Here is a 23,549-nt window from a genome sequence, read left to right as displayed (position 1 = left end):
AGATTGCTTTTAGAGTATCTTCATTAATGGACTTTTCACAACATGGCTTTTGCAAGGGTAAATCAACGGTGTACAACTTGCTCGAGTTTACAACCTTTGTATCCAACAGTTTTAAGACTAATTGTGAAGTTGATGTTATTTATACTGATTTTAGTAAGGCATTTGATAAAGTTTCTCATTCTATACTTTTATTCAAACTTGATCGGTTAGGATTTCCTCCTTTGTTTCTATCTTGGGTTTCTTCTTATGTGAAGGAAAGAAAACAAACAGTTATATTTAATAATTGTCGGTCTCGGTTCATAAACGTAACTTCTGGTGTTCCTCAAGGCAGCCATCTTGGTCCGGTTTTGTTCCTGTTGTTCATTAATGACCTTCCTAGTGTTTTGAAGAGCTGCAAGCCGTTGATGTACGCTGATGATGTCAAACTTGTAATGCCTACCCGCTCACCCGTGGATAGGGCATGTCTTCAGGCTGATCTGAATAGTCTTGATGACTGGTGTAATGTAAACGCCATGTCACTAAACCTACCTAAATGTAAGTTCATGTGTTTTACAAGGAAGTCCTTCCAATCCCATGATTATGTTATTGGCGACTATGTAATCAAGCAAGTCACTAAGTTTATTGATTTAGGCGTTACTATGGACCCAAAACTCGATTTTAAACTTCATATTGAATCTTGCGTGAATAGCGTTAAAGGTACTTTGGCTTTTGTTAAACGTTGGTCTAAAGAATTTAATGACCCATACGTTAAAAAAACTTTTTTTACATCATTGGTCAGACCTACTTTGGAATATGCTTCAATAATTTGGAATCCGCGTTATCAGGTTCATTCTGACAAGCTGGAATCGGTCCAGAAACAATTTTTGCTTTTCGCTTTAAAACACTTACCATGGGATCCTTCTAAAAATCTTCCCCCCTATTGCAGCCGGTTAAAACTAATACAGCTGCCCACATTGCAGATCCGCAGGGAGATGCTTGGAGTCTTATTTATTGTTAAATTAATAAGAGGGTCAATAAATAGTCCACTTTTGCTTGGCGAAATTAAGTTTAACGTTCCTATTAGGCCATCTAGACAATTTTCAATCAATTTTTGTAGCTACATGCAGGTCGAATTATGAAATGCACGAACCACTTCACTGTTTATGTCGTGATTTTAATAAACACTGTAAAAATTTAGACGTCTGCGACTCGTTTCTTGGTATTAAAAAATACCTTTTAACTACTTTAAATTTGTAATTCGAAATGAAGCAAAGAACCTAAACCGTGATATACTGTTCAACCCTCTGTTTCAAATTTGAAGTACCAGTTACTTGAAACTTGTTTGCAAAATTTGCGTTGTGATCATTATTTTTATGTTAGTAATGAAATTCTGTATAAATTCTATTCTGTATATATTTTATCTACTATTAATTTGCTTTATTGTCAATTTCATAAATTATTATTTACTAGCTCCTTCATGAGTACATTTTAACACATTTACAACATTTTATCTTTTGCTTACTTCTAAGTCTTTAATTGAAATTGTCAAGCCTTTGGTCAATACTGCTTAAATATTACTTTAAAATTGATGAATGCTTATGTTGTTTATATCATGTATTACATCTGAGATTTAAGTGTCGGTATACTTGGTCTGTATAATTGTTTAATTTGTACACTGATAAATAAATAAATAAATAAATAAATAAATAAATGCTAATTAAAATAAGATCATTAATTTTCGTCTTTTTGCATCCAAACTAAATTGCGAAGATGGCGAAAAATTATTGCCTTCTGGTGCTACCAATTCCATAACCTCTGATCCTGCGGCATCTTTTGGAGTTTCAATTTGGAGCGTCGCATTTTCTCCATTTTTCAATCTACGCGCAAACTTTTCCCTCCCCATTTTCTGAATACGTCTTTTGTGACGTGCGCTGTATTCCATATTTTACCTTTATATATTTGGTTATAATTATTTTATTTTTCACCGATGAAATTGATTGTCTTTTAAATTAAATTCACTCCGATAATTCTTTCCGACACAATTCCTCTTTGAATATTTCTCTATACTATAAGCGAAGTCATTGGTGCCGTTTGTCGTATCGCTGTAGTGGTATCCCTAACGTAATCAGCTGTTTATCGTTACGACGGTATACAAAAACCAAGTGGTTGGCTACGATACGGTTACGACCTTAAGCGCCAAATACACGACACGAACATTCCGCAATCTTGTTCGCAGCTTTGGCCATACACCATACGAACTTTTGGCCGAACATTAGTTATCTTTCAGACAGCGATGAATACGGACAACAATTGTGCTGCAGCAATATTGCTCGCTGTGGCAATTAAGCGTAAAAAAAATTTATACATTTCAATAAATTCACTCAGAAATTTTTTATTGTCCATTTTAATTTTACGCGCACGTCTGTTCCGTTCAGAAATTAATACGATTATGAGCTATTTCGCCATACACGCACGAACAGTTCGCGCAAATGTTCGCCAAAAATTAAATATTTTGATTTTTGGCGAACATTTGCGCGAACTGGCAAACACCACCATACACGACAGAAAAGGTCGCAGAAACATGACATAACGGGAATGTTCGCGGAAATGTTCGTGTCGTGTATTTGGCGCTTTAGCGGCACCAATAATCGATTGCATTGATTACCATAAGGTAGGTCGAATCAGCTATTATAAGGTTACCGATACGCATGGCGCTATGCCTATACGGTTACCGATAAAGCACCATGTCTGCAGCTTATAGTATGTATACATAAAACCACCCTACAAGACGGAGGTAACTAGTTCACCCACACATTCAAAGCTTTTTTCGCTCTCAACTAACACATCGACGTTTCATGCTGTCATCGAAATGACAGTTCATTAATTAAGGTTCCATTACTGATACTTAGCATAGACTTGACTTGACTTGGCGTAAACTTGGCAACTTAGCCACGATTATACTCCACTTAGCGCATACAATCTGGCATCATAATCAGGTTTGAAATTTACTTTTAAATAAATGTCAATTTGTATGACAAAATGTCAAAATGACATGGAAACAAACAAATGGCATCTCAAAATGTAAACGTCACTTAGAACTTACATAGAAAATCAAAATTCAACAGACTTCTAAGTCAAGTTAAGTGTTGCCAAGTTTTGAGTAATCAGTAACATGCACTGTTCATTTAACAGAACTGTAAGTGACAGTTCTCAAGTCAAGTCAAGTCTATGCCAAGTATCAGTAATGGAGCCTTTATTCCGAGAAACTTTGAAACTCTTCTATAAATAAATACATACTAAAACAATAAAGAAAAGATAAACAAAAATCATAATTTCATAAAAAAAAGACACATAATTGGTGATGGCGCTTTAATTCCTTGAATGGTCCAAATAATCCTCTTCAGTCAACCAATACATGCGCGGGAGTAACTTAAACCTCTAAAAAAAAAAACTTTGAAACGGAGAAAAATTACCATTTACAACGAAAAATATCTTGTGCTTTTATTAGTGACATGTGACGGAAATTAAAAATTTTGTTGCAGAGAACAGCTTTTTGTTTGGCGGCCTTCGCCCAAAATAATATTAAGGGTCACGTTTTACAAGACGGTGCATCATCTAATTTATATATATGTATCAAATAATAATAAAATCGGAGCTCGAGGCGCGTCTTTTGATTCCACGTTTGATAATTTTTGATAAAAATTTGTTGGTGCACCGTCTTTTAAATCGATACCATATTAAAGGTACGCGCACATTACTCTGCGCGACACGTAGCGGCAGCGGCGCCTCACAGAGCGACATATTTCGCCAATTCACATTAAGCGGCAATCGAGCGACACATTGCGGCAAAAGTTTGTGTTTATTTCTGTTTGCAAAATGGCCGACACAGTTTTTGAAGCTGTAATTATTCCATTTTTGTGCGAAGAAGAGGAAAGGAAAAGGTCGTGGCTATGGGTCCAAGACATCTCATCCTCAAGATATGAGGAAGGAGAGTTCCACACTCTTTTGCCCAGATTGAAAAAAGATGGTGCAAAATTCTTTGCATGTATTCTTATGAGGCAATGCACACCTAGCGGCAGCAGCACTGCGCGACACTTCCCAACGCGGCTTTTTTGCCTAGTTGATCAAATTTGCCGCGCTGTGCCGGGTGGCGCAGTGCTGCTGACGCTAGGTGTGAATTGCCTCATAAGAATACATGCAAAGAATATTTTGTAGTGCAGTGCAGTGCTGCGTAGTGCAGCCTAACCTTAAGTTGTATAGAATCGACGGGATGGCCTACAAGGTTTCATGTCATACTAAATCGCTCCTGATATGGTCGGGCTCATGGTTCAATTATGTACAGGTTGGCTCATTTCATCAGCTGATTTTATTTATGTCATTGCATGGTCGAAGGGATTGTCAAAAGGAGATGGCAAACTCAAAATGAAACCAACACATTGGCAACATTTTACTTACACATACCAGAGAATTTAAACACTCTGCCGTAACGTACCCGATCTGTATAAAGGACCAACAAAGTCGATAACGGGGAGTGTCCTTATCGCTACAACAACAACAACATTATTTACTTTCTGATTTTCATTCATACGTATGTGCATTTTTAAATAATAAAAAAAATATTATATTATTTTAATATATAGCATTTTTAAATAATAAAAAAAATATTATATTATTATAATATATAGCATCTCCGCCGGGTTGCGATTCAGCTCAGAATATGCCAAAATCAGAGGAAATCTCAATTAAATGGAGATTTACGTGTCATTTGCCAAGGATACAAGGTACTTTACAACCAACATGCTTTGGAATACGGTACCACACTGGTTGGATGTATTTCCCTAAAAAAGGGTGGAACTACGCATCTTGGTTTGTCAGTATTTGCTTCGGTAATTTATATTGATTTGTATACATTAAAAATTGGAATAGTAGATAATGTAATGTGAATTAAAATTGAATAAGTAGCCGGAGCAAAAAAGGCAACTGATCGGCATGCAACTGTTATTTATGTGGCGCCACCGGGAGCTACTGCTGCTATCCTAGAAGCATTAGAAGCAGAAATGTCTTTGATTGTTTGCATCATCAAAGGTGTGCCATAACATGATATGGTTCGCGTTAAGCACGCTCTCTTAAGGCAAAAAAAATCACGTCTAGTCAGGCCCAATTTTCCAGGAATCATCGCACCAGAAAGGGTAAGTAAATGGCTACCATTTTATATATATAAGCAACATGTATGAATTTTTTAGTGATATTTTGTCTTGCTTTTGTTGATAATCAACTGAAGAATGCAAATACGACAGCGTTCGAAGTTCATGTGAAAACCAATTAATTTTTTTAATTAGCGTTTGGAGAGAAAAATACATATGTATGTATGCATAGAACTGCATAGAAGGGGAGGAATTAATTAATTATTATCAGTAGATTTGCAAGATTTTTGTCATTTTCCCTGCATCGCAGTTGTCATTACATTGCGTTAAGAGGGGACATCAAAACCTTACTACCCACAGCCAGTTAAAATTTTAGTAAATTTTGCTCTTTTCATCGAGCATTCCATGGAGAATGGTACATTTTAGCAGACTTTCGCATTGCGCTCATTAATATTCAATTCCTAGAAGGTTTAATGTAGTCATATCAATAGTCACCGAAATGGTGGGGCTAGTACCACAATGGTGCTTGTTACCGGAACGTAGATAGATAGATAATTTATTGAGGATTGCACAGTGACTTGCACATCTCCTTCACATCACCTCATACTAGCCGACTTCCTTGATGAACCCCAGCAGTGTTCTTGGCTTGAGGGATTAAATGTGGGAATGCTCTGGCCATGGTGAGCCCATAAACTTAGCCCTACGGCTTGAAATTGCGCCGCAATCTAGAATATGGTTCACCGTCTGCTGATCCATCACAAAATCGGTATGTGTTGTTCGATATTATACCCAGCTTTTGCATGTGACTGTTCAGTCTACATTGTCTTGTAAGAATAGCCGTTAGGGTTCTTAGGTTATCTTTTTGAGAGGCCTATTAATGCCCTACATAGTTGTGCTGTAACCCCCTAACAATAACTTAGATTGACTCAGGCCTGGCATATTGCGCCAGTGTTCTCTCTTTTCCCTCCCTTCTGCTAATAAATGCCCCTGTGGGCCAACTGGCAGGAACGGCTCGGGATCGATGGGTCATGCAGTTGCTGCCTCTCTTTCCATGTTGTCCGCCTGTTATTGTTGTTGTAGCAGTGCTTCGCCCCATCCAATAGGAGCGACCAATCACAAATTGTCATCAATGTCCTCTAACGGGAGTCCAAAGAAACTTTCTGTTTCAACAGGGGTGGACCATAATGAGAGGAGTGTTAGAGGCGTTTGTTCCACAATACAGTTAAAGAGATGGTTGGTGTCATGTGGGGACACATTACAAGCAGGACAATGTTTTGTATGTCGGGGTTGATTCTGGATAGGTAAGGTTTAACCTGTTACGGTATCCAGATCGAAGTTGAGAGTGACTACTCGCGTTTCCCTAGGGAGAGTGCGTTCCTCCTCTGCTAGTTTTGTTCTTTGAGTACAGGAAACACCGGCATAGAGGTCCGACGCCTGTTTGTGGAGTTCACTGAAGACATGCTTGTGTTTTTTAGCTTCATACGGCTGTGTTCTCAGGTGCCGTATTTCCTCATAATGTAATGCGAGTGATTCCGATCAGCAACAGTAAATATCGGCTGAAAATACCGAATTCCAGCGAAATTAGTTTTTGGAACTGTTTGAGGTTACAGGTGGCGACCGATTTTCTTTTCCATAGGGCCGGATGCATTGTATTTTGCTGCTTCCAATATTACCATTCCCTTTTCGCGCTCCAGTATCGGATATATCATGTAAAAAATAAGAGGAGAAAAACTTTATCTTATTGGAAGGGTTTCACAATGCTCCAATAAACTTTTTTTAAAAGTACCTATTGAGGTTACTACTTTTTATGTGATTAGGAAGTTCATTGAAATATTTCAGGCCCTTATATATAAGACCGTCCTAAAAAGATTCTTTTCCGGCAAACGCAGCAAACCCATTTCTCAGTACCGGGATCAGGAGAAGGACCCGGATTGGGGTCGATACCTTCTCGGAAGAGTAGAGTATGGCGCAGACCCGCTGCAAGGATCTGGTGGGAGGTTGACAATTTGTGGGAGAGACGCAACAAATTAAACACTGAGTCCGCCTGCTCATTACCCTCCACTCCCCTGTGGGCTAGGACCCAGGGCAACAGTACTACGTTGTGTGCTCCTAATTGATTCAGCTTTTCTACGCACTGAAGGACCTGTGCAGACTTTACTTCGAACGCCGCAAATGCCTTTAGTGGGGACTGACTGACTGAGTATGACAATTGTTTCATTGGGGTATCAGCGCTGAAGGTTCAGCTTAGCGCACTAACTTATGGCGAATACTTCCGCTTGGAAAATGCTCGGATGTGCTTTTAGAGGTACTGATAATTTGGCTCTGGGTCCGAAAAATCTGGCTACAATCCCCTCTGCCCCAGACTAGTAATACATTGCACCCGCCTATACCTATACAGCCGTACCAAGAGACGGAGCAGCTCATTTCATATTGGCACAACCGGAGCACTGCTGGACATCCATCCTATATGAAAGCTATGCATTCAAAAGTGTTTGTACCAGTGGCTGGTGAACCAATGTATGCTATATTGAGGCCTGCACAAATACCAAGATATGTTTATGTAAATAATGTTACTGCTAATGTCAGTTTGCACGGTTGAGCACATACAGTACCTACGTTTATACATGGTGATGTAGCCACCGATCAGGTTGTTGCAAGAGATTAATTAAAATATGTTATTCATAAACACTGATTCTTATATTTTCATTATCATTAAACTGTAGACTAGACTCATGACGGGTATTCTTACTGGACACTGCCTGCTGGCGTACATGCCTTTAAATTAGGCTTGGTCAGTGATAGCAGATGTAGGAAGTGCGGGTTGGAGGAGGAAACAATCGATTACGTTCTGTGCTCGTGCCCTGCGCTTGCCAGGCTAAGACTCCAGCTGACAGCTGTCAGATCTAGAGGCAGCAAGTGGCTTAAGTTCTAGGAAGCCGGTAACCCGCTGGAGCCATGAGAAGCGTGAGTGCACTTTGGGTGTCCCAAGACAAGTTCCGTACCTGCTCCGAATAATTTGTAGCTATCTAAGCGACAAAGTACTCCCTTTTTATACGGATGAGGGACTAAGAAAGCACAACACCACGGGCGGTGTCCCTCAGGGATCTGTTCTAGGTCCAACTCTTTGGAATGCGATGTATGACGGGGTGCTACAAATCGGCCTTCCCGAAGGCACGGAAATTGTCGGCTATGCAGATGATATTGTCGTAGTAGCAGTGGCCAAGAAACTTGATCTGCTCCAAGCATTATGTAATGACGCCGTGGGAAGAATAACGGAATGGTTGACGAACATGGGGCTGGATATGGCTGGCAATAAGACAGAAGTGGTTCTGATGAGCTCAAAGCGGACTGTGGATGAGTTGGTCCCAACCATAGGAGATTATCAAATAAATTCAAAGCCCTCCTTGAAATATCTAGGAGTAATCATTGACTCAAAACTAACTTTTAGGGAGCACTTCATGGCGGTGGGGGAGAAAGTTTCTAGAGTTAGTGGAACCCTAACGCGAATAATGTCCAACATCGGCGGCCCAAGCGAAGCTACCCGTCAGCTATTATCCAACGTAACCAGCTCTATAATATTATATGCAGCACCAGTATGACACAGATCTAAAATGGTCCACCAAAAAGAAATACTAGCAGCCTAGCAGCGAATAGCATGTGCTGTTGCGACGACGCGATCCATGTTTTATCCAGGAAAATGCCAGTAGATCTACTCTCAGGTGAAATGGCCGATCTGTATGGCATTGGATTCAGCCGACCATCTGAAGATGCTAAGAAAAGCGCAAGGTCACGAACAATAGTTAGGTGGCAAGAACGGTGGGAAGATTCGAGAAAAGAGCGCTGGACCTTCATGCTAGTCCGGAATATGGCGGAATGGTACGAGCGAAAACACGGCGAACTAAATTACCATCTCACACAAGATATTGAGCGGGCACGGTGGCTTCAAGGAATATCTACATAAGCGTGGGATAGAGGAGGATCCTTTCTGTCCAAGCTGTTCGTCCGAATTGGAAAGCGCAGAACATGTAATGTTTCACTGCACTCGTTTTCACGGCGAAAGACTGTCTGTAAACAGAGTTTTTGGAAACGAACCTTCCATTAGGAATTTAGTTCCACGAGTTTGCGGACAAATAGATTGTTGGATTGCTGTGAGCAAGATGGCCTTTATAGCAATGACAAAATTGATGCATGCCGAAAGGGAGCGCAGAGAAATGCGCATACGAAGTAGTGGCGACTAAATCGCCTTTCCCCCTGTGACGTTATGCCTAACGGCGGTCGCACGGGGTGCGGACACATGAACAGGATTAGCCTGGTTTCATTGGACCACTTGAGGGTAGTGCGCTACCACAACGTCCAATAAAAAAAGACGAGTTCCGTCGTGCCTGGTGTTGTTGGGTGAGCGGCCAGACAGCAGGGTGCAACAAATGCACCTTTCAGGGGAAAATTAGATGTAGCAAACGAGTATATTCTGTATCATATGATCAACTTGGAGACAACCAAACGTTTATTTTCCTGTCCAAAACAGAACTGGTGCACGGCACTGCTGCTAAAGAAGGATAGGCGTAGTCATATCATTCGTTCCCGGGTTAGTCGGGGAAAGCAATTTTAGCATTAATTTGCCCTTTCCAATTTGAACATCCATTCAAGAACTTCGCATAATAGATTAAACAGTCATCTGTATTTATTTGTTATTGTAACACGTCTAATTTACTTCGTAACATCAATCAATTGTCCCTTGTTATAATTTTATGTACTCTATGAATGCAACAGCAAAGTATCTTTGGGTACCCCTGCCATCGGAAGATGCATAGGCATGGTGGAGGTTCATTTGAAGTTACTTCACCAGGTCCTGAATCTAGTTATCTGAAATTTCTCTTGTGCCTTTGGCCTCTCAGAAAAGAGCTAATTGTGGAGCCCTATTTATGGAACACTTTTCGGCTTATATTAAAAACTTTTAATCTTTCTTACTGATATGAGTTTCCTTTTCATTCTAGGTAATTTGATTTTGACGATGTGCGGATAGAAATATTCCAAATACTCCAGCTGTGGCTGTAAGAACATGCATTTGCTCAAATTAGAAGAAAACTGCACGGTTGAGCACATCCAGTACCTAGGTTTATACAAGGAGGAACACCACACTTTTTTCACGGGGATGTAGCCGCCGATCACGTTGTTGTAAGAGCTTATTTTAAATATGTTATTCATAAACACTGATTCTAATATTTTGTTTTGGGTTTTACTTTAGAGTCAACCGGTTATATAAGCGATGTCAGCTATGCCTGTAACTTTACCGCGGAGGCGGTCACAGGAGTAGTTCACTACGTGGGGATTACACTAATCAAGGACTTTCAATATCGGAAGGTTTTCCAGCACCATAACAACACCAACAATATGTGCAAGCACCCGAATAAATTGTACAACAAACGTTAACACCACATCAGCAGCCAGCAACAACAACAACAATCGCAACTAGTTGAAACTTCTAAACAATTAATGACTAGTGAACCACCAAAATATCCGCAATATGCGCATACATCAACACCAACATATGTCGCCTACTTTGCAACACAAAATCCAATGCTTCATCCTGCGTCAGCTGCATAACAAGCCACTGGTACACCGTTATGTGTTCCACATATGCAACATATGTATGCGAATGCACATCAGGTGTGCAATTATAAGTGGTCCATTTATACCCGGGGAAGATGGCCAAGGCCATTCTGATTCTAATACTGATAAAGGCAAACCATTGGCAAATTTAAAAACTCAAACAGACTACGAAAAATGTTGATGATGGTATTAATTCTAGTACGGATAGTGAAAAATTTAAACCTAGGAAAAAAGCTAAACTTGATAAAAACTTAACCGAAGATGACGATGTTTCTAATTCTAATACTAAGGAAGATGAACCTTTGATAAATATGAAGCTTAAAACAGAGTTATCAAAAAATGACGATGATGATAATGATGTTGATGCAAAGTCCAATGTTGAAAATGATGAAAATTATGAAACAGAATCTGAAAATAGTATGAGTGTGGATTATAACCTGAAGCAAGACTGTCCTATCCGGTACGACCGGAATTAGATGTTAAGAAAAGAACCTATATAAAGAGGCTCAGTATATTTATGGAAAATTTATCATGAGACAATGCCCAATGTATGTATTTCAATTAAATTCAGCACATTGTTGAAAAAGCATCTAAACTTTATGCATCGTGTAGAGAAACCAGAACATTTACAATTTAAATATAACGAACGTGGTGCAAAATGTAAATTTTGTGATATTCAAGCAGCTACACCAAGCGATTGGAAGACGAAAATACATTCAAGTATGAATTTTCATTTACGTGTACAACACGCTGAAAAAATTGATGTAACAACGAAAAGTTTAGAATTAACTGTTTGTCCTGTAATCACGCAATACATTTGTGTATACATAAAATATCTCGCCATATCTAAAAGCAAAAACACTGAAAGAGTAAACCACTTGAAGATGATGTAAGGAAAATAAATAGTTTGCTTACGTACGAAACTATTTAAATGTTAATAATTCTATCAGTATCTTAAAATTTTGTGTACGGTTCTTCTTATTTTCTACAAAACAGATCTTTTATATTAGTGCTGCCAGCTCTCATAAAGTTGATCCAGATCGTTCCAATGAGATTTGAGCCAGAGCCAGAGCTCGTTAAACCAATGGAACGGCCCTATTATGACGATAATTGGTGACCAAGTTATTGGTAACGATTAAGTAATGGATTAGGTAACGGGTACCTGTCTTGTAGGGCAGTTGCGCCGTTCCATTTTATCAGAGTTGCCATAGTAAAATTTTATTATCAGTAATTTGTATGCAATATTTTACTTTTGGCAACTCTGTTCGATCGCCATCGTGTCGTTGTTGTTGTTGTAGCGATAAGGTTGCTCCCCGAAGGCTTTGGGGAGTGTTATCGATGTGGTGGTCCCTTGCAAGATACAGATCCGGTACGCTCCGGTAACACAGCACCATTAAGGTGCTAGCCCGACCATCTCGGGAACGATTTATATGCCCACATTAAACCTTCAGACCATCATCCCTCCCTGCCCACCCCCAAGTTCCATGAGAAGCTTGGGTCGCCAGAGCCTCGTCTGTTAGTGAAACAGGATTCGCCGCGGATAGGTGAGGTTGACAATGGGGTTTGGAGAAGCTGTATGTTGCGCTGGCAACCTGAAGGGTTGCGCTACACAACCCCTTGAATCTGGTATTTTAGTCGCCTCTTACGACAGGCATACCTACCACGGGTATATTCTGACCCCTAACCCGCTGGGGGCATCGTGTCATGATCACGGTCGTTAAAACACGAGCAATGATCGACTGATGGTGGTCCGCAAACGGTTTGCAAATGAGTATTGTTAGAGTACTCAATATGAAAAAAATGGAACACGTAATCCAACAATTTTTGCACGGATTATCAAGGAATTGCAAAACGTTCACAATAGTAAACAGCGTAGGTAACCTAGTAAATCACTGTTCGATTATTTGAATCATTTGCTCGATAGGTTTGGTCGAACATTTTTGTAAATGACTGGTATATTGCAATATACACCTATTTCAAAATGTTTGCTTAGTTAGGTTAAGTTGAACTGAACGGTCCTTGGGGATCCACATATACTATCAGAAACCAGGACCTATGTTATAAAATAACTCCGTCTTCTTGGGAAATACTAGGACCTTTCTAAGACTTATGCTGCTTGCTGCTTCTAGATCTGATAGGTCTCCCACTCCCAATAGATGAAGCCTTAGCCTAGCGAGCGCAGATAACGAGCACAAAACGAACCCCAGCGGGTTGGGGGGTCAGAATATACCCGCGGTAGGTATACCTGTCGTAAGAGGCGTCTAAAATACCAGATTGAAGGGGCTGTCTAGCGCAACCCTTTCAGGTTGCCAGCGCAATACATAGGTTCTCCAAACAATATTGTCAACCCCACCTATCCGCGGCGAATCCTGTTTCACTAACAGACGGGGCTCTGGCCTGAAGGTTTAATGTGGCCATATAAATCGTTCCCGAGATGGTCGGGCTAGCACCTTAATGGAGCTGTGTTACCGGAGCGTGCCGGATCTGTATCCGGCAAAGGACCATCACATCGATAAAACGCCCCAAAGCCTTCATGGAGAACACTTATTGCTACAACAACAGCATAGAACGTTTCCTTTCCCAACCCGTACTTCCTACATCTGCTATCACTAGCAAGACCTAATTTAAAAGCATGAAACGTCAAAAGGCAGTGTCCAGTCAGAATACATATCATGAGCCTACTTTTCTCTGTTGTTGTTGTTGTAGCGGTTAGGTTACTCCCCGAAGGCTTTGGGGAGTGTTATCGATGTGATGGTCCTTTGTCGGATACAGATCCGATACGCTCCGGTAACACAGCACCATTAAGGTGCTGACCCGACCATCTCGGGAACGATTTATATGGCCACATTGAACCTTCAGGCCATCCCTCCCTCCCCACCACCAAGTTCCATGAGGAGCTTGGGGTCGCCAGAGCCTCGTCTGTTAGTGAAACGGGATTCGCCGCTCGAAGGTAAGGTTGACAATTGGATTGGAGAAGCTATATGTTGCGCTACACAACCTCTTGAATCCCCCTACTTTTCTCTCTTTTCCATCTATTCCCATATGCTCAGGGACCAAAAATAGATGAATATTTCTCGCTATCCCGATTCTTTCCAAGGATTGCTTACACTTGAGCACACTTTAAGATGTTTTGCTGTGAGAAATTATAGCCTTAATTGCTGCTTGGCTCTCAATGTAAACATTTAGGCGGCTGCAGTTAAAGCTATTTTCCTGTTGTTGTAGCGATAAGGTTACGCCCCGAATGCTTTGGGGAGTGTTATCGATGTGGTAGTCCTTTGCCGGATAGAGATCCGGCACGCTCCGGTAACACAGCACGATTAAGGTGCTAGCCCGACCATCTCGGAAACGATTTATATGGCCACATTAAACCTTTAGGCCATCCCTCCCTCCCCACCCCCAAGTTCCATGAGGAGCTTGGGGTCGCCAGAGCCTCGCCTGTTAGTGAACCAGGATTCGCAAAGGATAGGTGAGATTGACAATTTGGTTTGGAGAAGCTATATATTGCGCTGGCAACTTGAAAGGGTTGCGCTATACCGCGGGTATATTCTGACCCCCTAACCCGATTCTAGTGCTTCCCGTCTGAAAACGCTACAGTGATCTGTAGGATCTGTTTATTTCTGGATCAGGGCAGCATATCGCAAACCCTACTTCTACCATTACTTTGAAACCGTCGGAGTACACGTTTATCTCCTCAGTAGTTAACGCCGTTTTCCGTCATCAGGTCTACAGGTGGAATGGCGTACAAAGTAGCCGCCGGGGTAGTTTTCGGGGCTCTCGTTATGCTCACCATTGCAAGTCCGCATACCCCCTCTAATTTTTTGAGGAAGGTGCTCTTTTTTTTGCCGTATAGGCTTTATAATCGCTCTAAATATCCATGCGAAAGAGGCCGATATACATTACGTACACCGCAGAATTCCTTACATGTATAAAATGCGTCGAACCCTTTTTCACTCCCTCCACGTTGAGCTTCTACGACAACTTACTGTTCAAACTAGTTCCTAGAGCTTTTGTGCAAGGTTTCTCATACAGGGTTGGTCCTCACGGACCATCCATCACCCCTTCTAGCTTATAAATAAATCAATTTAAGGCGCGCAAACCCCCGAAAAGGTTTAAGGCCGACCTTCTCTTCCAATTTGCGTCGTGCTTCTTTTAATTTTTCCCACAAATTGGCGGGACAGGACCATCATGTTTTATGCCGACTCCGGACGGCATCTGCAAGGCAAATTAGTTTTCACTGAGAAGCTTTTTCATGGTAGAATCACTGCCGAGGGGCGACCCCGCTTAGAAAAACTTTTTCTTAATTGAAAAACAAACTTGCTTCTAAATTTTCAATGTTGCTTTGCCTGCGCGTGAACCCAGGATCTTCGATGCGATAGGCGGAGCACGCTACCACCACTGACTTAGAGTCGCTTCCCAAGGCAGTCGGTTCTATGTACCGGAGCGACTCGGGATTTTTCCCGACCAAGGACTGTCATTTCAGTGTGACCCCATTTAATTTGTTTCGTCCCTCCCACAAATTGTCATCCTCCCAGCAGCTCCTTGCAGCAGGACTGCTACATATTCTCTTACTCCGGGAAGGTATCGAACCCAATTCGGGTCCGTCTCCTGACCCCGGTCATGAGAAATGGTTTTGCTGCATTTGCCAGAAAAGAATCTTTTTAGGACGGTCATACTCTGTTCAGTGTGTCTCGTGCAAGGGATGGTTGCATCGGACAGGTTGTTCTGGGCTTGATCCCAAAACCCGACGTCCACGCAACTTTTATAAATCTTTTGTGGCTCCTTGCTGCTCACGCCCAAGGGCGTCCCGTAGTCTACGCCTAAGCGTATCCCCACTACCTTCCAGCAGCTTCGCTGCTCAGCAAGCCACAACAAGTACCCGCTGCTGCTCGCGCCCCACGGCGCCAACAACTCAAACAGCTGATACCACTCATAACTACTACCTTCGTAGTAGAGCTGGTCGCAATGCTGAGCATCAGCCCCTGCCCCCGTCTTCTTCTCCCCCCCTCTTTTCAGGCAGCAATCGTGCAGGTCAGGGAAACAGACTCTTAGTCCCTGCCTCCGTTTGCACCGTCTGCCAGCACAGAATATATAGGTTTGCGACATCCGCTCAATGCAGCTCCTGCCTTGGGTGGTGCCACTTTCCTAGATGTTCTGGTCTCCGCGACGGCAACCCCCCGACGGGTTTCATCGCGCCATGTTGCCAGGTCGCAAACCCAAATCATCCGGGTACCCCAATGCTTGCCCAAGGGCGCCCAGTCCCAAGGCGACAACAGCAATTGCGTCCTGGCCTTCCACAACCTAGGCGTAGTCACCCCTCACTTACCCCTAGAGTGGCGGCGTCACCCCTCATGCACTTCAGAATTCTGCAGTTCAACTGTAATTGACTAACTGGGAAGATTACGGAGATAGTCGATTTCATGAAGCGGCACAACATCCGCATTGCTGCGATTCAAGAGACTAAACTCACAGCAAGATCTGCATTGCAGACCTGCTCTGGTTATAATGTCCACAGGAAAGACCGCGAGAGCGGAAATGGAGGCGGCCTCGCGTTTATTATACACCACTCTGTGCAATATCATATATTTGATCCTGGCATCGACCGCAGTGACAATGTCTTAGAACGTCAAGGCCTATCTGTCCGGTCAGGCGATGCAAATCTAGAAATCATCAACATCTACATTCCTCCTGTCACCTGTTGCCCCAGTGGATACCGCCCTAATATCGAGGCCTTACTCACTGGCAACAATCGCATTATCTTAGGCGATTTTAATGCCCATCACGACCTATGGCATTCAAACTTGCGGGCGGACAGTAGGGGTGAGATGTTGGCGGATCAAATAGACGAAACGACGTTCTGCACAATAAACGGATACGCCCCCACACGTATGGTAGGAAGCTGTCATAGCTCGCCAGATATCTCAATCGTGAGCGCAGAACTCGTAAACTGCGTCAACTGGCAGCCGATGGTAACATTGGCATCCGACCACCTGCCCATACTTATTTCGTTCGAGCGTACCGCCGACTTCATCGTCACCGAAAAACGCACTTTCATAAACTTCAAAAAAGGAAAGTGGGAAGAATATAAATCTGCAACAGACAGCAGCTTTGCTGCCCTCCCTATCCCGACTGATGCCCGCCAAGGGGAGCGTGCCTTCCGTAAGGTCATTGAATCCGCCTCGGCACATTTCATTCCCGCCGGGAGAATTCCCGAAATCCGGCCCCACTTCCCGGCGGAGGCCGCGAGCTTAGCGAGGGAACGCGACCTTATAAGACAGCTTGATCCAGGCGACCCCCAAATAAGGGATATAAACCAACGCATCAGATTGCTTGTGGACGAACACAAGCGGGCGAAATGGAAGAGCACCTAAGAGGTTGTAACCTCTCTACCGATGTAGGTAAACTTTGGTCCACCGTAAAGTCCCTATCGAATCCGACTAAGCACAAAGACAAAGTTTCCATCGCCTTTGGCGATAAGGTGCTGTCGGATGCGAAAAAATGCGCGAGCGCTTTCTGCCGACAATATATAATACATGCTACGGTCGAAAAAGATAGACGGAGAGCCAATAGACACGCACATAAACACAAACTCAGCGCGTCACCAATTACCATCACCGCTAGAGAGGTTGAGGATGCCATTGGTCGCGCTAAACCATCCAAAGCAGTGGGCCCAGACGGCATAGCCATGCCGATGCTTAAAAACCTAGGGAAAGAGGGTTTCAAATATTTAGCGCATGTCTTCAACCTGTCTCTTTCCACCTTTGTCATACCCGAGAAATGGAAAATGGCCAAGGTGTTCCCGCTACCAAAGCCTGGGAAACCAGCTAACGTAGGTGAGTCATATCGTCCGATATCTCTCCTATCGCCAGTGGCAAAGACGCTTGAAGCCATTTTGCTCCCTTATTTCCAAGCACATTTGCAGCTAGCCCCTCATCAGCATGGCTTCAGAAAACTCCATAGCACTACCTCCGCGCTAAATGTCATTAGCACCCAGATAAATTGCGGTTTGAATCAATATCCCCACCATAGAACAGTACTCGTAGCGTTAGACCTATCAAAAGCTTTTGATACGGTCAACCATGGCTCGTTACTGCAAGACCTGGAAGGGTCCACCCTTCCCCCATGTCTTAAAAGGTGGACCGCAAATTATCTGGGTGGTCGGCAGGCATCGGTGCAATTCAGAAACGAAACATCAAAACAAAGGAGAATTAAACAAGGGGTGCCACAGGGTGGTGTCCTATCCCCGCTTTTGTTTAATTTCTACATATCTAAGCTACCTTCACCACCGGAAGGAGTCACAATCGTTTCCTACGCCGATGACTGCACTATAATGGCCACAGGCCCAGGCCCAAAGATCGATGAGCTATGCAATAAAATAAACGGCTATCTCCCTGATCTCTCCAGTTTTTTCGCCTCGCGAAACCTGGCATTGTCACCGGCTAAATCTTCCGCGACCTTATTTACAACATGGACGCCCCAAATGTCGACCATATTGAACATCCACGTCGATGGCACTACGCTACCGACTGTCCTACACCCCAAAATCTTGGGTGTGACGTTTGATCAGGATCTACATTTTGGTGCGCACGCAACCGCAATTGTTCCAAGAATTCAGAGCCGTAATAAAATCCTCAAATCCCTTGCTGGCAGTACCTGGGGAAAAGATAAAGAAACGCTCTTGACCACATACAAAGCAATTAGCCAGCCGATTACGTGCTACGCGTCACCCATATGGTCGCCAAGCCTAAAAACCACCCACTGGAAGAAACTACAGGCCTGCCAAAATACTGCTCTCAGAATCGCCACGGGCTGTCTTCTTATGTCCCCAGAACACCATCTGCATAATGAGGCGAGAATACTCCCCATCAGGGAGAGAAATGAGATGCTGACCAAACAGTTTCTGTTGAATACCCAGAAACCTGGGCATCCCAACGGACATCTGATTGACGAACCAGCACCGCCTAGGGGCCTAAGGAGTCATCTCCGTAAGCATTTTGAGGAAATACGGCACCTGAGAACCCAGCCGTATGAAGCGGAAAAACACAAGCAGGTCCTTGGTGAACTCCATAGACAGGCGTCGGACCTTTATGTCGGGAATTGCCCGGTGAATCCAGTACTTGAAGAAAAATATCCAGAACTCGCAGAAGAGGAACGCATACTCCCCAGGGAAACGCGTGTCACTCTTGCTCAACTTCGTTCTGGATACTGTAACAGGTTAAACTCTTACCTATCCAGAATCAACCCCGACATACAAAATGTATGCCCTGCTAGCAATGTGTCCCCACATGACACCAACCATCTCTTTAATTGTAATGTGGAACCAACGCCTCTAACACCCCTTTCCTTATGGTCCACCCCTGTTGAAACGGCAAGTTTCCTTGGACTCCCGTTAGAGGATATTGATGACAATTTGTGATCGGTCGCGGCTATTAGGTGGGGCGAGCATTGCTACAACAACAACAACAACAACTTAGAGTTTTTGATTTCGTTTTCTCAATTTTCTCGAAACTGTTCCCATGGGCATAAGAAGTGCGGATATACGGCGCCTGAGAACACAGCCGTATAAAGTAAAAAAACACAAACAGATCCTCAGTGATATCCACAAAAAGGCATAGAGATCCGATGCCAGGAATTGCTCGGCGAACTCCGTTCTTAAAGGCAAACTCGCAGTAGAGCAAAACAAGCAGGGAGACGCGTGTCTCTATAGCTCAACTTCGATTTGAATTTTGTAACAGGTTAAAAGTCCTACCTATCCAGAATCAACCTCGAAATACATAATGTATGTATGTCCTGCTTGCAATGTGTCCCCACATAACACCAACCATCTCTTTAACAGCAATGTGGAACCAACGCTTCTAACACCCCTCTCACTCAGGTCCACCCTCTTGATGCGGGTTTCCTTGGACTCCCGTTAGAGTACATTTATGTATGTATGTTAGCCGATTTGAATTAAATTTGAAAAAAAGCACATTACAAATTGGAAGAGATGATCGGCCTTAATCTTTTCAAGATATTAAAAGGCGGCTGAAAGGTGTTATATCGCTGTCGCTTTAGTCTAAACTCGTATCTTAAAATGCCGGCTTATAACATATATTATTATATATTAACTAGCAGTTTTAACAGAGATGGAACATTGCCAACTTGCTTGGCTGGAAGTAGGAGTAGTTTTCAAATTTTAAGTGGAGGTTCTACCCCTAATATAATCTGAATATAAAATAAATACAACTTGTTTTAAATATTTAAACAAAACTTTCCTTTACTTATAAAAGCAAAAAACAAACAAAAAACTAAATACAAGGTATCCATTTCTTACATATCAATATGTATATATTTACTATAAAATAATTTTTATTATAAATCTCTATTTTCTACTTAGCATTAAAATTAACCGACCAAAGGCCCATAAGTATCTTAATATAAAAATAATATACAGTTTAAATCTATGTATTCGAAGACGTGAATGGATGAAGGTGTTATGTCCCAAAATTAAAATTGTGAAACAATTGAGATTCTATATTCTTGATGAAAATTACTATTTTATGGCTAAGAAATATTTATAAGCATAAAAGCTATCCATGCATGAATAAAGCTGAAAATATTCATAAGTGTGGCATAACAGCTTCATCCATGAGTGTCTTCATTTATAACTGAGCATTTTATTACTCCCTCAACAATTTCCAACGTGCTTTATTTTCCTCTCCAAAAGCATCTACCAGGTTTAATGTCCTTTTGATATAAGAAACAGAAATTCTTTCTGAAATTTGGCGTAGCTGCTAAGCAGTAAGTTACGATGACTATGCACAGTTACAAATCGTCAGGCTTTTAATAGAAGCATTGTGTTTAGGACAAGCCAACGTTGGCAAAAGTTTATGTTTCTCAGCATTTTCCCATAAAAATTGCAGTGAATTGACCAGATGACATTGCTATGAAATGGGTTTTTTAGTGTAAGGCAATTCATAGGCGATACCACCCCAATGTAACTTGTAAGTTCGTCTGCGCCATGTTATTTCCGAATTCCAAAGTGCGTGAAGAAATAAATAAGGACCGCTTATTTCTCTTAGAAGCCAGCCAATTACGTACTCCAGCTTGTGAAAGGGAAATGCACCGTTCTGAACAATTGAAAGCAATATCCAATCTGACAGACACCACGTTAGAACGTGCACCAAGTAAAATACCAGCGGATCCCAACTAAACAGCAAACCCGCAGACCACGAGGCGAGTGCTCCTAATAACATGCATTCAGAAAGTGGCTCTAACAATATGGTTGTTGGAACCATTGCTACGCGTAATTTGGCCCATCGTATCAAGCGCTCCTGAAAACTGTTTATATTACATATGCCACTATTCTGCATGGCAGGTTGGTTACTTATACGCATTTTCCATCCTTTGTCCTTTATTGCTTTAGCAATGAAAAAATCTTCAGCAAGATAACAACCAAATATTTTTAATCCGCCTAATTCATCAATTACACATTTACGCAACAAACAAGACATGCCGGTATGACAATTGATGCCCAACAAATCTGCTGACAGGTATATGCGAGATTGAACTGTGCCAAAAAATATTTTCTCAAAAGTGGCAGCAAATCCTTCGCGATCGCAGGTGAATGGCATTTGATGCACGAGCGCGTATTTCTCTGTCATATTATTGACCATATCAAGAAGAGTATCGGACTTCATTCTTATTCCGCTGTCCGATATCATAAACAACTCGTACTTAGCAGCCGCATATCCAGGTACCATATTATTAATTTTTGGATTGACTCCAACCTTTGAACCACCTGTGTATAAGGATGCCTCCACCTGCGGGTACTTTGTCATTAAGTTTTGTACAATATCGATAGCCGGATCAATGCTGTCTTCTATACAAAATAATAGCTCGTATACTGGGTAATCCATTATGAAGAATGTTTCAAGATTTTGTTCCAGATTCGGATCAGTGCCCATTAGTGGTTTCAGTATGGAAACTCCGGGCAATGGTATTTCATTCGGACAACTGGACACCGATTTTTTGTGCAGTTTTAATTTGCCGTAAAAAATGGCCAAAAGATGAACACACCAGGTACCACACCAGAATACAAGCAGACAAATAGCGAAACCACTCAGGGAACTATTTAGATGTGATGACATGCTGGTTTTTAACACAGAGGCCAGATGTTGCTCAAATTTGTAGTTTGTTATTTTTAATATGCAACTGATTAGTTCTACGTTCACCACATAATGAAACCCTTTGAGGCATTTATTTTTAGAAACTATCCGTTGAGCCAATTGCTAAATGGAAAACAACTGCTCTTAAAGTTCGAGATAAAGGATGATAATCCAAAGCGAAAAAATGTTGTTAATAAACAACACCCGAAAAAGATAACACCCCGATATGTCATTGCACAGTTTAGTGATGAGTCATATTTCATTATCGGCGATTTTATTGCTGCGATTACAAACTGAGGCACTTCACAAAGAGTTTTAAGTGTTGCCTTCCCTCTTCACCCATAAAGTGAATAAGCGTTTTTGTAAAACCACCATAACTCGTTACATATTAAAAGATGACAACTTTTTTCTTCGCTTTACTTTCCAAAAATTTTAAATCGCGAAAGTACTTAAACCTTATAGTAAACTCATTTGTTAAAAGCAAAGAATTCATTGAATATCCCTCGTAAAGGCAGATTGACATAAGCATTTTGATTCCTTCAACGAGTTTGTTGTTATCTCACGTTGCTGCCAATATACGCACCTTTATATTGCTAAAAGAAGGTTAGGGGAATATAAAGCGAAGGAAGAAGTTGATTTTATTTTGGCGCTCTCAAAGCGAAGCAACGCATTTGATGTAAATCTATCAAGGTGATATACCTCGTGTTCCAATGAACAGTGATCCAGATATCGATAAAAATTTAACATGCAAATGCAACAGCAAATTAATCCACATTAAAAACATATCTCAGCTGTATCAAAGAGGTTATGGATATGGCCATAAACCAAAAACCCTTTGGTTGGCTATGATATGGAAATGGTGTTAGCGTTAAGCTGGAGACATTGGTGCTTTATCGATAACCGTATCGGTAACCTTTTAACAGCTGATTCAACCAATCTTATGAGAATCAATGCAATCGATTATTGGTGCCGCTAAGGTCGTAACCGTATCGTAGCTAACCAATTGGGTTTTGGTTACCGTCGTAACGATAAACAGCTGATTACGTTAGGGATACGGATAGAGCGATACGACATACGGCACCAATGACTCCAGCTTTATGGTATGGCACCATTAATCGATTACATTGATTTCCATAAGGTATGTTCGATCAGCTGTTTTATCTGGTTATGGTTATATGGTTACAAGTCACCATTAATTGGCCCTTTAAACACGCTTTTAAGCTGGAGTCATTGGTGCCGTTTGTCGTATCGCTGTAGTCGTATCCCTAACGTAATCAGCTGTTTATCGTTACGACGGTTAACCAAAAACCAATTGGTTGGCTACGATACGGTTACGACCTTAGCCAATAATCCATTGCATTGATTCTCATAAGGTTGGCCGAATCAGCTGTTAAAAGGTTACCGATACGGTTACCGATAAAGCACCAATGTCTCCAGCTTTAGTTGGGAAGTGCCAGAGCTGTAAAAAGATTGAATCAATTGAGTGTGCATTCTTTAAGCATTCTTTTAAAAATTTGTAATTTTTTGGTTGCATATTATAAATCTCCATTCCTGAATGGCTTAAAATACTTTAACTCAAAGCTAAAGAGTGTGTGTTATTAAATGATAAAATATAATTCAATATAGAGTGTGAATGTAGGAACCATTCCCAATTTTTAATGAATGTAAACTT

At 41.8% G+C, this 23,549-nt stretch overlaps 2 protein-coding genes and 1 long non-coding RNA gene across 3 annotated transcripts in view; 1 reads left to right on the top strand and 2 right to left on the bottom strand.

Annotated features, from left to right (window-relative positions):
• Nse4 (Non-SMC element 4) overlaps nucleotides 1–23,549 on the bottom strand; it is a 107,498-nt gene that overhangs the window by 2,400 nt on the left and 81,549 nt on the right. The window lies entirely within an intron of this gene.
• LOC137250816 (uncharacterized) lies at nucleotides 4,359–4,992 on the top strand. The gene is made up of 3 exons (XR_010953084.1): nucleotides 4,359–4,567; nucleotides 4,665–4,865; nucleotides 4,942–4,992. It is a non-coding gene; the product is annotated as an uncharacterized lncRNA (long non-coding RNA).
• On the bottom strand, nucleotides 19,967–22,439 carry GlcT (ceramide glucosyltransferase). The gene has a single exon (XM_067784366.1). The coding sequence runs from the start codon at nucleotides 21,857–21,859 to the stop codon at nucleotides 20,654–20,656; it is 1,206 nt and encodes a 401-aa protein (XP_067640467.1). The 5' UTR covers nucleotides 21,860–22,439; the 3' UTR covers nucleotides 19,967–20,653.

Source organism: Eurosta solidaginis, chromosome 4 (assembly GCF_040869045.1).
Source record: "Eurosta solidaginis isolate ZX-2024a chromosome 4, ASM4086904v1, whole genome shotgun sequence".
In the NCBI taxonomy this organism is placed as follows: Eukaryota; Metazoa; Arthropoda; class Insecta; order Diptera; family Tephritidae; genus Eurosta; species Eurosta solidaginis.
This window is presented reverse-complemented; position numbering and strand designations above follow the sequence as displayed.

Excerpts from the sequence above, each read along its gene's own strand:
- GlcT (XM_067784366.1), bottom strand. The coding sequence starts at position 21,859 with ATGTCATCACATCTAAATAGTTCCCTGAGTGGTTTCGCTATTTGTCTG.